At 33.8% G+C, this 17841-nt stretch overlaps 1 protein-coding gene across 3 annotated transcripts in view; it reads left to right on the top strand.

Annotated features, from left to right (window-relative positions):
- Nucleotides 1–17841, top strand: part of LRMDA (leucine rich melanocyte differentiation associated) — a 643108-nt gene that overhangs the window by 356204 nt on the left and 269063 nt on the right. For 2 of the 3 annotated variants that reach the window (XM_027649409.1, XM_027649411.1), the window contains exons 4-5: nt 2737–2876; nt 12342–12468. In XM_027649409.1, coding sequence (XP_027505210.1) covers nt 2737–2876; nt 12342–12468 — 267 coding nt within the window. The remainder of the gene's footprint in view (nt 1–2736; nt 2877–12341; nt 12469–17841) is intronic. The other variant, XM_027649410.1, reaches the window with a different exon arrangement.

Below are 17841 nucleotides of genomic sequence, written 5' to 3'. Positions count from 1 at the left end.
TACACTAGAAGTGCACCATGACTTATGACTGATTTCTGAAAAATACTTAGTCGTGAGAATTTGAACAGGATAACATTTACTTTTCCTACATGCTTTGTAAAGAATAACTGTGATGGTAGGTAAATGGACTTCTTGGAAAATCAATCTGTACCTTGAGTTTTGTTTTTTTTTTTTTGTTTGTTTGTTTTTTTGTTTTTTTTTTTAAGAGGGAAAAGAAAAGGTAGTTAAAGTCCTAAAGAAAATAATTAATTATTTTATTTGCGATATAACCACTCTTTATAACTATTTATGATAAGTATCTCTTGCCCAAGATACTTTTTAGAGGGGTGTTTCTGCACCTAAAATCAGTGCTCAGGGTTTAGGTACAAGGTATTAGAACCTAGACACTAATTTCCAAATTTGGGAGTTTTAGATTTTTGAGATGCAGATTATCAGCTCCTGTTATTTACCTAAAACTCTTGCTGAAAGTGGTGTCTCTTCTTTTTGCTTTCCTTAGGACTTTGAGGCACAGTCTTACACTTGCATATCTACACTGACATTGCTCTTCATTACGTTTCTAAATGCATTTTGATATTTTCCTTGAAGTCTGCGTGTTCAGATGAGTTAGAATACATGTCATACTCCACATTTAGCAAACTTTTGGGGAGAAAAGCTTCTATACAAGAAAAAGCTCTATTGAATTGACAAGCAAAAATCCTACATGTTTAAATCCATAAAAGAAACAAAAATTTTGAATAATTTGTTGGAGGGTTTGTGTTGTTTGTTTTGGGTTTTTTCCCTTTTGATAGGAAATTACCATATACAATCAAACCCTTCCAGTAGCTAACCTCCTGGGTGTTATGGAAATAACTGTCTTTATTAGTAAACTCTCTCAGGGAACCTTTTTGCAACTCAAGTAATACTGTGAGAAGTTAAGTGTTTCTCCTGGCTGAGGGCAGGTGCCAGATTCAAGCACTTCTCTAACAGTCTTAGGAAACTTTTAAAAAGCTTTTCTCTTGAACATCTGTGGAAAAACAGTTTGTGAGCTTCCTATCACAGTCACATACTTCCTGAAAGGGCCATGAAAAAGTTTATGTGTGAGCTTGAGGTCCAGGTATGACATTTAGCACCAAATTTTGATTGATAATTCACCCAGCTCACAAAGACCTGTATCATATGGTGCTACAAAAAGGTAATGTTTCTAAGGGTCTGGTAGATTACTTACTGGCACGTAGCATTCTAAAATGTGGCTTTGCCAAATTAAAAGTTAGCATTTTTACCTTTTTAATGAATTCATAGAACTTATTTCAAACTCTTGTTTTTCTTACTCATGGAGAATATTTGATTATGGTTCCTTGGACCTTAAGGGACAGAACATTAACTGTGAGTGTAGATACATTGATTTTAGTAGATGAGAATCAGTAATTGTTGGCATGATCTTCATGTGTGTTTGAAAATAAAATAAAATTTCAGGCTTATGAAAGGAAGACCACAATTTTAACAACAAAGCTGCTGTTTCCATTTTGTATTGCTTTTGTTGCCCTTAAGATATTGGGGTGAGAAATAAAGTAAATTCCATCAGCCAAAAATAACAAAGATAACAGAAACACATAAATCAAGTATAAATAATAGCAACACAAGTGAGCTGAGAATTTAAAACAATAGTTGTGACAATAGTTGTGGTCTCTAACAGAAGGAGAGGATAAAAACAGAACAATGAAATGTCCTTTAATGGTTTTGAACAATTATTACTCTTGTCTAAGTCAGTTGATTTTTATATATTGGAAACTTTGTACACACATATACATGGCATATTTTTTGAGAATCACACCTATATCTTTGTATGTAAATTGAAGTAAATAAGAATGTATAGTTTGAGTCTTAGAGACTGTCAAACTAAACTGTAACAAAATTATTTGTTTATTTGATTAATCGACAGTGTGCAAATGGTTGAATATTGTTGTTATGCTTAGACCTAAGATGTAATTTCCAGTATTGCAGTGGTTAAAAATAGTTTAACCTTTGTTTGCTTGTTTGTTTCATGAAGGTTTACCATAATTGTATCATCCTTATTTATGTTCCAAGGAATATAGTTAAGTTAAAAAGCCTCATGAACATCAAAATATAAGGCTATTGTAATGCAAAAAATTACACTTTCCAAGTCTTTAAAGCTTCATATACAAAATAATTGTAACAATGAAGTGTTTAAGTTGCACTTAGTGAAGCATTAATTGACTTATACTAATTGAGTGGTTACTAATGTGTTCCTGTGACACTCAAAGCATTTATATGCTGGGAGTGAGCGTGGGTTGTTGTGGTTTGATTTTTTTCTTTTTTCTTTTCTTTTTTTTTTTTTAAACTCATTTTCCAGTGGACTGAATATATTAGTGATGAATGTGCTGTGAAACTAACTGTTTGTTTCCATGCTGGAAAAGTTTCATGGCTCCAGCAATTGCTAGCCATTTTACCACACAGCATCCATCATTTTGTCAAAGTTTTAATGTTTTGTAGTGAACCACCTAGGAAAGAAAGGAGGAGAAAAGAATGACAAAACAGCCCAATTCTTTCATTCCATGCCAAAAAACTGACTGAAGTTTATCCCTGTTTGCCCTTGGAACAATTAATGTGACATTTTCCTGAATGCCATACTAAATTTGATTGTCAGTTATTGAAATGTATGTTTAAATCAGCAGTGATGCAACTCTAAATGCTTTTTTCATTAATGTCTTTGAATCCTTAACCCACAACCTCTGACACATAACAGAATTAGAAAGCCTTTTGGACCATTTGGCTGAAGTTGTGCCCTCACTACAGTATCTCAGTTTGCTTGGAAACATTGCTTGCCCAAATGAACTGGTCTGCAAAGAAAAGGATGAGGATGACTACCAGAGGTACAGGTTAGTGTTTTTGCTTGTAGATGTAATAAGACATGTCAGTTTTGTTTTACTACTGGAAAAATATTGAACTAAAGTCAGCCCAGAGTCTCAAACAATCATTTACGCTTTTCTGAAAGCAATGTCACATATTCTGCCATGAAACACCTGGGAATTTGAGTAACCCCATTTCAGTGAGATCACTCTCAGGAACCCTATTTCAAGAAATATTTCAGTGCTGTATAGCACATGTTGGAGTTGAGCAGGTGTGCACAGGATTTCCTGAATGTGGGTGCTCATATTTCCTTCTTTAAGGCCAAGATAAGGCAACATTCACATACAATGAGGGCGACAGGCAATAAAAAGAAAAATCACTACACTGAGATAGCCGGTGGCATTGTCTTCTACTCATATTTGATATGGTGCTGAGTTGCTTCTACTGTAGTTATCAAGGCACTATTAATACAGAAGGACTCCTCCTCTATTGTGCTGCCTTACTCAGAGCAGTTAGATTCCAATTAAAAAACCCCAAACTATATCTATAATGTAATTTTAATGAGCTAGATTACACAAAAGGTCATCTGAAATTTAATATGAAAGCCTGATAAAATATGTAAGTACAACTGATCCAACTGAAATGTTGCTAAAAATTACAATGGTTGTTTTTTGGAAAAAAAAAAAACAACTTTTGACTGATAATGATTATGACTATAGATCCAAAACTTACAGAATATCTGCTAAGTGACATAATTTTAATAGATGTAACCTTTAGGCAAGGAGACATTGATTATGAAGAAAGAAAAGGTCATTAAAGGTATTTTTCCTTGCTCGCACCTGAAACATTATTTCAGTCTTTGTGTGCTGGCATTTTTCACATTGGTTGAAAATGACAGTCAGAGGCAAGTCAGAACCAAGCAGTACTGGTTACTATGCTGCCAACCTTGCACAACCTGAGCTTGCTTTTTATTAGCAATCACCTGCAGTATTCAGACTTATATAATAAAACTCTGATTTTATCTTCACGTACTCTAAACTCTGCTGTAGGAGCTCATACAAAACAATATAAGCAAGTTTATTGGGAAGTGTCTTGAATTCAATGCTCTAGGAAATGCTGTACTTTGAAACATCAGCACAGCTGTCCCAAATGTGCATATACTTTTTAGTTTGTTTCAAATTTTTGAGAAGGGTTTCTTTGTTGTCAGACTTTCACTTTTTAATAATTCCACTTTTGAATCCACGTTTAGCTTGTAGTATTTTGGTTTTCACAAAGTAGAACAGCCTAAATTTAATAAAATATCTTCTCATTGCTTTCACACTTAAGTGGAAGGTATGCCTACTGTCTAGCTTATGAGAATATAATAGTGCTGTCTCTATGTAAATTTATGTGACATGTGCACTAGAAAATTGCTTAAAAAATGAATGATATTTCTACAGTTTACTGTTTTTCACTTTAAGTATGTTTTCTGACAATATGTCTCCTATTAATCATTTAAGCAAAAGTAGTACGTTAAAGGAGCCATTCAGAGGCAAGAACCCATGGTTCATTTAGTGCTCTCTGAAAAAATTCTTTATTGATTGACATCCTCTGTGGTTATGTGATGTAATATTTATAATATGTCACACAACCATACATCAAAACAAGCATGTCTCTTGTTTCATTTCAATGCAAAAATGTTGATTTCAGAGAGGTCAAGGTAGTTTTAGGTCATGTCATGGCAAACCACCATGTCAAAGTGTGAAGTAATTCTATTTATGTATCTGCTGGAAACTGCAACATTGCTTCCATTCTATTTTCTCTCAATTTTTCCAAACTCTGGATATTTTTTTTACATATAAGCTAGGTTAATTGAAGCTCTTTTAATAAAGAAGAATGGGCTTCTAATTAGTTGAATGATTTATGGTTCTGCTGCTATAATAAAAGCTTCCTGATCCTTTTCCATTATTATTTGTTGCATTATATGAAATGTGTTTGCTAGACAACATTAGATTCATAACCCAAAAGCATGGATCCAACTATCTGTCTATCTGTTTTTCTGTCTATCTACCTACCTACCTGTCTTTAGGGGAATATATATTCATCTACATGATGGAACTGATTCAAAGTACTCTTGTAATTTTACTCTGAATAGCTAATTCAGAGTTTTGAATACACATTCTGAAGCATCTTGGACAACTTTTTCTTCCAGTTACAGCATTTTTTTAATGGTTCGAAATAGCTTTTTTTCATAAGAGTTTTTTTGAGAAATTTGCCAGAAAGCATCCAAAGACTGGATTTCAGTGAACTTGAATTACGTAAACACTGTGCTCTACCATAACTTCAACTGGCTTTGTTTTGTTCTGAATGGGAACTTCTTTTTGTAAATTTTTGCAGTGACCATTAGAACCACAGCTTCATTTTTCATAGAGCTTTAATTTTGTTCCTACTGAGTTCAATTAGAGTTCAGGCTATTTAATTCCTCAACCAGAAAGAGAAAGGTGCAAGAAATCAAAGCTTTGCTTAATCTTCTCAATGCAACAAACTGAAAAGATCTGTAAACCCCTCAAAATCTCAATCGTAAAGAAACGTGGAAAATATTTTTTTAAAAAAACTTAGGGTCCAGTTGTTCATACTGATCTTAGCAACAGAGGTTAAAAGTAATATTGCATATATTAAAAATAATTAGGTTTTATCATAAATACTTAGAAAATATAGAAAACTATGCTTTTTGTCAAGAAATTCCAGTCTGGTTCCTCAAGTAATCCATTGGTGTACCATTTCTATAATTTAATTACTAAACCTTTTCCCTATTCTTTCATTAACAGTACCTTTTATAGTAAAACATTATTGTGATTTTTTCTCAAAGTAGGTTTTGGGGTTTTCTTATATGACTTTTGAATGGGAAATTTTTTAGGGAAAAAGAAAAGCTTTTTTCACCCATCCCTGCTACTTCTCCTTACCTTTTAAATTTCTAGGAGAACAAATTGGTGAAAACATTTCTATGTTACTGGAATTTTTGCTTGGACAGGAAAAGAAAATGGAAAGTTCCCTTCTGTGGTATTTTTATGAGCAAACTTGTTTGGTTAAATTTAAAAACTTACTATTTTTTTACATCACTGTAAAACGGCTTTAGTTTCTTTCTATTAAAAAAATAACTGTAAGTTCTTAGTTTTTATCTTATTTTTTTAAGCTTTCTGTATTTGGGCGTTAATATTTTGTAAAAGCATATCTTGGTGGTGAGGGCAAGGGAAAGTAGAATAACTGAAATGTAATGGTGATAGAAAAATTTTAAAAGCTTTTGGCTCAAATAGGAAGCAAGGATCACAGAAAAATAGCTTGCAAAACAGTGTGTCCTCTGAAATAACCTACTCTACAATCTCTGCTTTGAAGATTGCGTGAAAACAAAGGTCATGACCTGGAGATCAAAGTAACAGAAGTCAACACAGTAATTGCTGGTTGCTTCTGTTGTACTCACTTGGTCAGTCCTGTGGGTGTATTGTTTGCAGTGAAAACTTCAAACGTGGTGTTACTGAACTGTGAAAAATCATCTGGGTCAGAATGTATTACAAAGCAGTTGTGAATGCTGCAGGTGACCTCACCTATTTTCATTAAAGCGATATGATTGTGAAGAATTCATGCCATGTGTGAAGTTTTCAGTGCTTGGTCATTCCTCTTTACTCCTTATTGACAATTCCTGGAATGATGCATTCATTAAATGCTGTTGACATGGAAACAAGGGCAAGTGGAAACAAATGCCTGAGTTTATTTTAAATTAGCTTAAAAGTACATGTACTAGATATGCTATCTTCGGCAGGGGGAGCAAATGATGATAACCTTATGAAGGCCTCTTAAGATATAACAGCTTGAAAGGAAGTGCATGCATTTTGTACGGATTAACTTTTCAAGCTAAATCAACTATTCTTATCCAACAGTTTTGATTGTGAGAAACGGTGTTTCTCATAAATACTTAGAAATACTTAGCATTTTCAGTGTTCTTGCAGTTTTCTTTTGTTTTATTGTGGTTTTGTTTTATTGTTTATTTTAAAAATCGATACAGAACTTTTCTATTTTAAATAGTCTTGTTATTGAATTTGGATGGTGATATACATACATACTCAGGAAGCAATAGGAGACTAGAAGTCCTTGCTCAGTAATGAAAATAATGCTAATATACCTGATCAATACCAGTGAATTACTGTTGAGGCTCTCTTTTAGCAGGAGGGATTGAAGTCTCTGCTAGTTCTGTACATGTTTTTCATGTACTTAATTAGATGATTAGGATATTCCCTTACATCTGTATAATCTATGAATCTGTGTTGCTTCACTATTTGTCTGAAGTCTTGTCATTTCACTGGTACCTGGTAGGAAAAAATCTATATGTGATAGACATCAAATGACCACACAACTTCTGTCTGAGACTATCCACTGTGAGGGTTCATGAGCAAGAACAATTCTGATGTTTTTATTCAGCCAGTAAATTGAAGTCCGTAGTAGCCAATTTGTCCATACTAACACAGTAAGTTTAGACGTAACTCTAATTATTGTTACACAAATAGAGAGATATTTTTCTAATTCATAGAGTTGTTTGCTACACTGAAGAAAAGGAGAAGATATTAAAATATTAGGAGGTGATCTGGATTTCTGAGTGACTTATGAGTCCCTCAGAATTATATGATCGTCACCAAACAGTGCCAAGGCTGCACAGGGTCTTACATGATCCTGTAACGTACCTTATGCCAACATCGTGCCCTCACTTCTGGAAGGTGCTGGTTTAAGTTTATGACCTGTCTTCCTTATCTGTGTATTAAAGAAGTTTTTTCATTACAAGTGAGAATTCTGTAGCCAGCTATATGCTGTTTGGTGGGGGTAAACCTTTTGGAGGGGGCAGAAGAAACAGTTACAGAAGATAATCAATCTCACTCACTGTTATAAACATGTTTGTTCAATCCTTCTGATTTTTGTTTTTGTCTCTCCCTTTTGAAAACTGATCTAACTTTGCCAACTTTAGGTTATTTATTTTTTTCTAGTTTACAGTAATGTAACTGAGAGCATAATCAGCCCTTCAAAGTTTGAAATAAGTATATTATTTTTATGTTCTATGGTTGTCAAGGAAAGGAAATATAATAGCACAGAAAATAGAAAAATGAAAGTAAACACTTTCTGAAACAAAGAGCATGTTGGTGTTATGATACAGGAAGAGCTAGATATTTCTGCATTCTTCTGGCCAAATATTTCTCAATTTTTCACTCCAGATTAATTTAGTTTTTAAAATTTAAATATTGATGTGTATAGTACAGTTTTATATTCCAGCTTTTGGTAATAAAAATACAAACTGAAAGACTATGCAGATTCTAGTTCTTACCATAGTGTTTCATTAAAGGTTCAGTGGAATAGTTATTTTTTTCTGAAATGTTAGCATATACAAATATATTATATTTTTCTTGTAGCAGAAGAAGAAGAAGAAGAAAAGAACCCAAACAGTTCATTTCCCAAGTAATTTTTTACCACTTTAGAAATTTTCCTATAATGTGGCCCGTAGTTTCAGAAGGCTAACCATGTTCAACAACTTATCTGCTTTTCAAAGGGAGGTGATGAGTTAATTGAGACCCTTAGATGTTATGATATTATGTGACTCACTGGGGTTTTTTTTGTTGTAGTTATGATGTTCATAGCTCTAGAATGAAATTTTTCTAGAACTGATTGATAGTAGCTAGAGGTAGACTACCAAAGCTCATTAAAACTGAAGCAATTTTTATGTTGGAACCTAAATGGCTACTGAAAAAAGACATAGATCAGACTGAAATTTTACAGGATCTATTTAACAAAAATAAATGGTTGATTTGGAAGTTATTTGCACCTCTGTGTTTTGGATCAGGACTGACAAATTTCTTGTAAATGTTTCAAATAGATTTTTTCTTTTCTTCCATGTGATCCTTTAAGGAACACACATTTTCTTTTACTTCACCTGCTTATCACATGCAGCACTTAGTAAACTGGTAAATGAGTTGTTAAGCTTTATTGTCATTTTCACTTAACTAAGATGGAAATAACAAGAAATATGATATTCTCTGATCTTTTTACATCTCTGAGAGTTCCTTTTCGTGTGTGATGAATATTTGTTATGAGCTTATTTTCATTGGCCTCTTGGCACTGGGAATCAAGGTGGGAGAGATGATTCTGAACAAAAGAAGGTGCAACTTTACTTACTTACATAATTAATTTCTTTAATCCGTTATGAATTAGAAGATCAGTTTACAGGCAATGATTTCTAAGCACCTTTCTGGTCTACCTGATTTTTATTTTTCTTTCTCTGAAACTCACTTTTATCCTCATCACTGAAGATATTAACCTTTTTTCACACCACTGCGAAGATTTTAAAAGCTGATAACAACAGTCTCAGAACACATGGAGCAGTGTTAAATTTCAAAACTATTAAGAAAAAAAGAGGGAACAGGAAGACCCTACCCCTCCAACTTCTAAACTTATAATGTAAAATTTAGATGAATCTTTCTTCCTTAAACAGTATTCTTTTAACTAGTGTTTTATAAGTGTAAAACAGGTACAATGTGTCACAAAATTTATGGGTCTCAGTACCTGCCACAAAGTATTTTATGATGGCTGCTTTCTGTGTTATTAGTAGCTGTCTTTTTCTGCAGCCATTGGTGTTTGATAATAGTCTTAAAACACCCAAAATTACTTACCTGCAAGCAACGTTCCATAGTCCCTGTTGACAGTTTGAATAAGTTTAGTGCCCTTTTGTTGTACTTTACCTTCAAAACAAACTGATTGAACCATCAATAGCTCCTGAAAGCTGACAGAGGCATGTCATCTGGTCTAACCCTCTGATAGTAGGTTATCTGTGGGAGTTAACCTCCCTACATTGTTAACTGAAATGTTTTATGTACTATGCAACTTTAGGATACTACTGTGATAACCTTAGTAACTAAGTCATACATCACACTAAAGAGATTTTGGGCAACAAATAACCCTGGATTAAATTTACAAGGGTTGAATTGATATTGTAGAGTGTTCATTCCCAGGCTTTGGTAACCCTTTCCAGTATTTTATTATGGCAAACTTATGTTACATTTAGATTAAAACTGCGTCTTCATATTTCTAGCTAAAATATATCTGTGAAGCTCACTGTTTTTCTTCAACCTTTTAGTAAAAATGTATCATATTATTTTCAAATCACATAGAAACTTTTTATTCCATATTTAGTAAAAGGAATATGAATAAATGGGAGTGTATTTTTAATCACCTTTTAAAATAATTAATTACTAATGTACCTTCCTTCTACTAGTGGGATAACCTTTGCTTCCTTAAGAAGTGCAAGTTTAAAAAAAAAATCAACCCCAAACCTGTGACTTGTGTAGTTTGCTGTTTGGTTTGTGTGGGTAGGGTTTTTGGTTTTGTTTCTGGAATTGACAAGTACTAGTGCTAATTCTGTTTTTTGAAATGCAATCAGTATGGCTTAAAAATACAAAAATACATTTGTATCAAGGAATGCTATTATAATTTTAAGCTCTTTTGAAATGATTGAGAGACTGACATTAGGGCTGTGATCCAAAGTCAGCATAGATGACAGTGCTGTCTTAATCTGTTGTCATTTTTGTTGCAGCCTGCTTTTCAATGGCATATTTCATTCCATCATTAAACATTTGCTGATTTTCTAATACTGATGTTTTCTTCACCTGAATATTCATCTTTTCTCACCCTACACTTAGTGGGTGTCTTTACTCATTTTTAGCTTCACTCTTCTTCACTCTTGACATATTGTTTCTTTCTGTGCATGTCTTCATTTGAAAGAATCTGTTGTCATCAGAGCTTTTCTGCCAGTAATGCAAGATGGATAGGTTCTCCTCCACTGAAAGATAAGGGCCAGCAAAATGCCAGGGAGGACTGGAAGGGCAGCCAGGAAAGCTGGAATGAGTCTGAGAACGTGTCTGTCTCAGATCTGTAACTGTTGTCTAAAAAATGGTCTTAGGAGATGTTCTGTTTAGTAAAGTGACTCTCTTTTTCTTCTGCTAATATAATTGAAAGCCATAGATTGAGGATTCACATGTAAGAACTGAGCATTTTCTGTTCACTTGTTAACAATTTATGAAGCTGTTGCCTCAGAGGAATGGTGTACTTGATGGAAAGGTTTATTTGCACTGTTAAATTTTGCTTGGTTTTAGAAAGGGGAGCGTTACAGTCTTTTTCACATGTTTATCTGTTCTTGACAACATTATTATGAGATAAACTTTTACCTTTTAAAACAATTTTTTTTGTGTGTGTTATTCTCTTTCAAAATGTTATGCAGTTTTGTACTACTTTGATTTCTTCCTCCCATTGCCAGAAGGGATTGGTATGATTAGGAGCTCTCTGACTGACTGGAGTTTTATGCAAACAGCTAGGCAAGGGGAACATTATCAATCACCTTTCTACCCCCTGCCAGGAAAAGTCTGACACTTCCCTCACTTTGTGGTGGTTGCTTCACATTTGGTTGACTAAATGCAAATTACATGTACTTGAGGTGGTTAGATATTTGGATTTGCCATGGTTGTGCCTTACTTTGTGTTTGGTCTGCCGTGTTCTCTCCCTCTGCAAGTGAGGAGCTAATAGTATTTCTCTGAAGCTAAAAAGCTGCTGTCTTTTGAGTAAAAATGATAAATAGAATATAGTTCTGATGAATCCTAATACGAACTTTGAATTCTTAAAATATGTTTCCTATAAATAGTCTCTCCCTCTGTGCTTCTGCACTTAATCCTGAGCTGGGATCTATATGCCATAAGGACACCTTGTCTCTCTGGCAGGATGAAATTGGAATCCTCCTTCCAAATTATGACTTTGTCAAAATGTAGGCCTGGAATGAAGAGACCCAGAATAACGCTCCATGCTTTTTCTTTACAAATTCTGTCTTTTAATGTTAAGAGTTTTGAACACTGACATACAGTCCTTTCAGGACAAAGGATGGTGGTTTAGTACGTATGGTAGAAGACAAATTATACCCCTCCCTGATTTGCTGTTCACGTGTCTCTACTGTTGATGATTACTGTGTTTTTAGGAATATATAAAAAAAATCGGAAGTGTTGGCAAAAGAATGTTTTCTAAGAACTCTTTCAGAGAAGATAGCAGGCAGTTTCCCATTTCTCAGATTGGTTTTCCCCTGCAATGTGAGATGGAATCTTTCATATCACTCAAAATTCCTTTTCCCAAACAGGCAGTTCAAAACAATTTCCTATTTCTTGATATGCTCACCAAAATCTATGGAGAGCATACATGTCCATGGTGATAACTGTGCTTGATCCACCCAGTATTAAATTTTTTTGGGCAGTTTACAACAAGCTTCATTTGAGAGAGTAAAGTAAGTATTATAACTTTTTACTGAAAATATATTGCATGAAAAAGGTGAACAGAGAGAGGAAATAAAGGCTGTTGTTTATTGCTGTTAATTTTAGTCATTTAGTCTGTGAGTATGTCTTTTTTTATTACTGGATTTTAACTCTGTGCATTTTGACATCTGTCAGATATTTTGTCCTGCATAAATTGACGAACCTGAAATTTCTTGATACTCGGAAAGTAACCAGGAGGGAGAGAGAGGAAGCCTTGGTAAGAGGCGCCTTCATGAAAGTGGTTAAGCCCAAGGATGCTAAGGTAGGAGAGTAAATGGAAGTAGTAACAGTAATATGATTCATTTACACCATTTTAAAATAACTCCAAAAGCCTGGCTGTGTCTCTTGCTAAAGTAACAGGTGAAACCTTTCAAATGTAAGGATTGACACATGTGGTTAGGTGAGAGACGAAAGCCTTAGTCATTTTTCTGTGTTTTAATATAAAAATTTACAGTTACATCTGTTTACTGGGATGTGGCTTTGTTATCAAATTTCTGCTTTTAACCTCTGTTTCATATAACAAAGTAACTAATATGTGTCACCGAGCTTAAAAGAATAGTTTTACCCTGTCCAAGGATGTGTAACCTGTGTGATGTACTTTTTGTGAAAGAATGCAATTTTTCTGACAAACTGTCCCCTGCCTTGTATGTTAAACTCAAATGTCTATTGCAGAGCACACACCTATGGTGTTTACTGGCTTTTAGTGGACCAGTTGATTCTGATTTTGTATGATGTTACTGAATGTGGTATCTTGCTAATAAGCATTGACAACATCAGGGAGACAGTTTCAGTAATCTGAGTGTTTAATACCACTTGCATAAACTCTGGGCACAGTGCTGAAGCAATCAGAAGACAAATGTGAATTCTCCACTTCGCCTTCTTTTTCCATTGTTGATCAATATACAGTAACAGCAATCTGAGTTTAGAGTCCTTTAGTGCTGCAGATCTTTCTTAAAACTCCACCCAAGTTTTCAATCTACTTGCTTTCTGTTTGCTGTTTTGTTCTCTAAAATATACCATCAATAATTTATTGCAGATTTCCAATAATGCTGAATAATAAGCAGTTATGGAAATGCACTGTTTGGTAACATAACAGTGTTGCTGGATAAATGTATTATCATGAGTACAATTGCAGTGCATTACAAATTTTTTCAGACTAATTCATTTATAACTACTAAAATGTTAAGAGTTCTGATACAAGCATTGCTTCAATATGTTGTTTACCACTGCCTTTAGTTATTTCAGTTTCATATATGTAATAAATGAAATAATTTATTCTAAGCTGTTTTGTATACCTTACTCACAGCAAACCATCTCTGACTCTGGCCAAATGCAAAAGCTGAATTGTGTTAGGTATAGCACACATATGTCATCTTCTTTTACAATTCTTCTTATCAGATTTTAGATCTGGTGAAGTGTTTATTTAATTTTGCTAACAATTTGATTTTTCATTTAAGGCCTACTCTGTGAATTGTAATCAACTTAATACTACAAGAGAAGAAAAAAGTGTCTCTCAAATTTAAAGCTACTTTTCTGGATGAAACCTCTTTTTAAGTCAATAGCTAAGGATAAATTACCTCACAAATTTAGGGATAACATGTTTATCTTTTATATCTACAATTGAACCTTTTGTATAGTTTTGAATTATTTACTCACTATGTCTTATGATAAACCATACATTTATTTCAGCACATTTGCAGAAGCCTCCAATTTACCATTGTTATTGCCTTCCTAAAGAGTTGGCTTTTTTTCTTATTTATAAATGGTTCAGTACAAATTACTGATGGTAAAATCGTTGAAAATGACTTTCATGGCATGAATTAATGCTTCTTACTACAAAATTACCCTCATCATATAATATTATATACATATTACAGAAATGCAGAACATGTATTATAAAGCTCTCCAAATTGTTTTGAATTTGTGCTTGTTTCCTAGGATATTCATGCTTGTAGTACATCTGCATGCAAACTCTATATGTTTGAAAACACTCATAGAGTCCTCTCTGCATACGTTTTCAGATGCAGATGTGTATGTATACAGCTATTGACAGCTGTACTCAAAGACCATAACAAGCAGAATTCCTCCATATACCGCAAAGATGATGTGCACAATATCTATGCTTTCAAATTCTGTCATATGTTATACATTGAATACATAATGGGTTTTTATTCTTTAGCCTTCAAATTTCCTGGATCTTGTGTTTTCCGTTCATCAATTCCCCTCCCATATAGTTGCTGAGATTTTCGACCAGCTTCAGGCAGATCTAGCAGACAGGTAGTGCTGATACATTTTAAGCATTCTGAAACTAGTTAGAGGTTACACTTTGATCAAAACTGAGAGAAAGATTGCAGCGCATCCAGTATTGGTGATCAGAAAAACTCAGTATTTGGTCATCAGAAAAACTTCTTAGTCAGTTGACCTAGGGATATAGGACCTTGATCACAGTGAACTTCCAAATAATCATTTTTTTTCCTTTCACCTGAGGTAGGAGCCACTGTGTCAGCCTATGCTTGCCAGGAAAGGAGATGGAGTGATTAGTTTTTATGTTGGCAGATGCCACATGAAAATCTTCTGCCAGATGTAGCAACAACAGTGAACCTATCAGACCTACTTTTTCAGATAAAAACCCAAACTAAAAGGGATTTTTCCCCCCATTATGATAAACAGGAGACGGTATGGCTTATTCAGCATAAAAGGCAGACTGATGATCTAAAGAGGCTGTGATGTGGGGAGTTGTTTTCATTTTAGTCTTGACATAAAATACTTGGGAGAGCAAAACACCCCACCAAGAAAAAAATACACAAAATGAGAATAAAAGCAAGAAATTTCCATCTGAGTAGCTTGTGTTTACTCAAATGCAAAAGTATCTAGCAATCACCAGTCATCACTAAGTCATAAATATTTTATTTTGTATAAATTTTTTACTTTCATTTTTCCTGATTTTTTTTTTTTTTAACAGAACACTGCACTTTCTTGTGCTTTGCTTCATTTCATCCTTTGTTGAAAATGCATCTGTTTGTGATATGACTGTCTTATGGAAAGATACAGTCATTTATTAGAAAACATGTTACAATGTTACAATGCAGTGTTCCTTCTCACTGTATAAGTGAGCTGAACTTCATTATTCTGTGATGTTTATGTTTTCTTTTGTCAAAATATTGAACATTGTATCATGCCTGCTTTTAATAAGGGTTGGATAAGTCTGGCTGGATAAGAGGCATTGAACCAGATGAGGAAGCCTTGTTTTAATGACCAGATCATGACCTCATTTCACTGGCACAAGTGTAGATCAAAGTGGAAGATGCCTGTCCAGTGTGAAGTGTGTTTCTGGGCATGACAGCATTTCACATCAGAAAGACAGCTCAAGAATACGACAGTCAAAATTGCTTAATTATGTCCCAGCTTTGTAATTATTCATCTCTGCTTCTACAAAGAGTACAGTTGTCATTTCTTGACATAATTATTTAAAACTGTACCCTTCTTTGGTTTATAGGTATATGAATTGTGCTCCCAACTGTTTCATTTTTAAAACTTAGAGATGCAAAGCAGAAAGTAATTTGAGAAAATATTTTATGACTCCACATTTTTACGTTGCATATGATATAAATTTAAAAAATGAAATTATGATGTATCAAAGGACATAATTTCATATTTTAAACGTCTGTATTCATGATCACTTAATCTAGACGATAAAATCTGCATATATCCATTATATCTAAAGTGTGTTGCAATGAATAGATACACACTGTCATAAGTCTCGTTAAATATAAATTTAATTACTGAATACTGGGTCAGTGCACTTGCTTTTATATAATGCATATATTTCCCAGTATTTTGCACCCCCTCTTCCCAATAAATATTTTGTGACTTATTGCATTTTTAAGGTTAACATTTTCATCAGTTTTATTTATGGTGGCAAAAACAAGCAGCATGCATTTGGTCACCAGTAACAGTCTTGTAACCTGTAAGACCAAGTCATTGGTGGGTATCCATGGATATACTTCCAAGTAACAGACTTAATATTATGTGGAGTTATTCTGCTTGCAACTGGGTATAAAGGGAACTCTGTACAACAAAAGATGGCAGTACAGGTGTTCTAAATTTTTTGATTTGTTTTTCACCCTCAGATACATTGTTTTCATCAGAAGTTATAATTATGAAACCTGATGTAGCATTTGTTATCTAAGGAACTAAGATGGAGAGACTGAAGCAGGAAGGCAAGTCTAATATCTGAATTCCACATGATGAATGTATGTGATTCATGCTCACACTATTACTTGGAGGGTAGAGGGAGATAATTTTATTATGATAGAAAGAGTAAATATTTAGGCAGGACCATTTAAGAAATAAGGTGAGATAAAGTCTACAGTGTTGCTTTCAGATTACTAGCGGTATTCTGGTGTTTAAGCTCATAGTAGAAGCTCATTATCAAAGTGACCAGTGCTGATATATGCTTCTATTAAAATCAGATGAGGCATGAGGAATGATTTTAGTAATTTTTGTGCCTAACTATTTAAGAAGAATCATATTTTTCTTGAGTAGATATGTTCTATCTGCTTACATGAATTTAAGCAAGACATTTTTACTAATGTATCTCATGGACCTTTTTGCCCCCTTCCTAAATTAGGAAAATGGGGCTGGTTTTAAAAACTAGATAAAAGGAAACAGATAAAATTTCAGAGAACATCTGCATTGCTAACTTTTTTTTTTTTCCTTTTTACCATCACCATTTTGTAGACATCTTGGTTTATAAACTTACAGCATTTGGAGTAGAGGCAGAGTAAAGGGCTTTTAAAGTGTAAAGAATCATTGTGTTGAATTGCTAGCTAATAAGAAACCTCTTTGAGAGAGCTTCTACATATTAGGCGTTCTTATTGTCCACATGTCAAAGTTTCACATCCTAAAATAAAGGACATGAATTTAAGACTGTAACCTAGACTGTGATGCAGTAAATAATATTTACTTCAAGAAAATTGAGGCAATCATACTACTATATAGCCCACTGAAGCATCCATTTTGCTCTTTGGAAAATTTAAGTATTTGAAGCAAGAGTCCATAACATGCTTGACTCATAATCCCTTAACGACTCATCAAAATTAGGAAAAAATAATAAAAATAAAACCAAACAAAACCCAGAATTGCTTTTATATATGATTACTTTGGCAGTTTAAAATAATACATGGCTGAACAGGGTCTGCCAGCTACAAGAGTGATTCTTGGCAGAACTCATCTGACAGAGCTAAGTTCAGTAATTTAAAAGTTTTCATTTTTAAAATCCCATTATCTTAAACAAATGCCATGATCCAAAACAGACATAAGCAAACATACCTATATACAAATTTATGGTATAATTATGTGTGAATAACACTTGCATATTTCTTTTCTAAACCAGTAGATTTTACTTATTTTCTAAAACTGGGCATGACATCTTGAACTAAGCCTTTTTTTGGCCTGCAAGGGAATAGTTATGATGATTAGCGTGGCAGAAGAAGAAACAACAAAAGCATTGTGAAACTCCACATGATGAACTGATCAAGGTGTTGGAGAACTGAGAGATGACTTTAGGTTTTTCCTTCTGTTTTCCAATTCCTTTATGATATACTGATCCACTTTTTCTTTTTCTTTTTCTTTT

This window comes from Corapipo altera, unplaced genomic scaffold, assembly GCF_003945725.1.
Source record: "Corapipo altera isolate COAL_440 unplaced genomic scaffold, ASM394572v1 53, whole genome shotgun sequence".
NCBI lineage: Eukaryota > Metazoa > Chordata > Aves > Passeriformes > Pipridae > Corapipo > Corapipo altera.
Note: the sequence above shows the minus strand (reverse complement) of the source record. Positions and strands in the feature narration are given on the sequence as shown.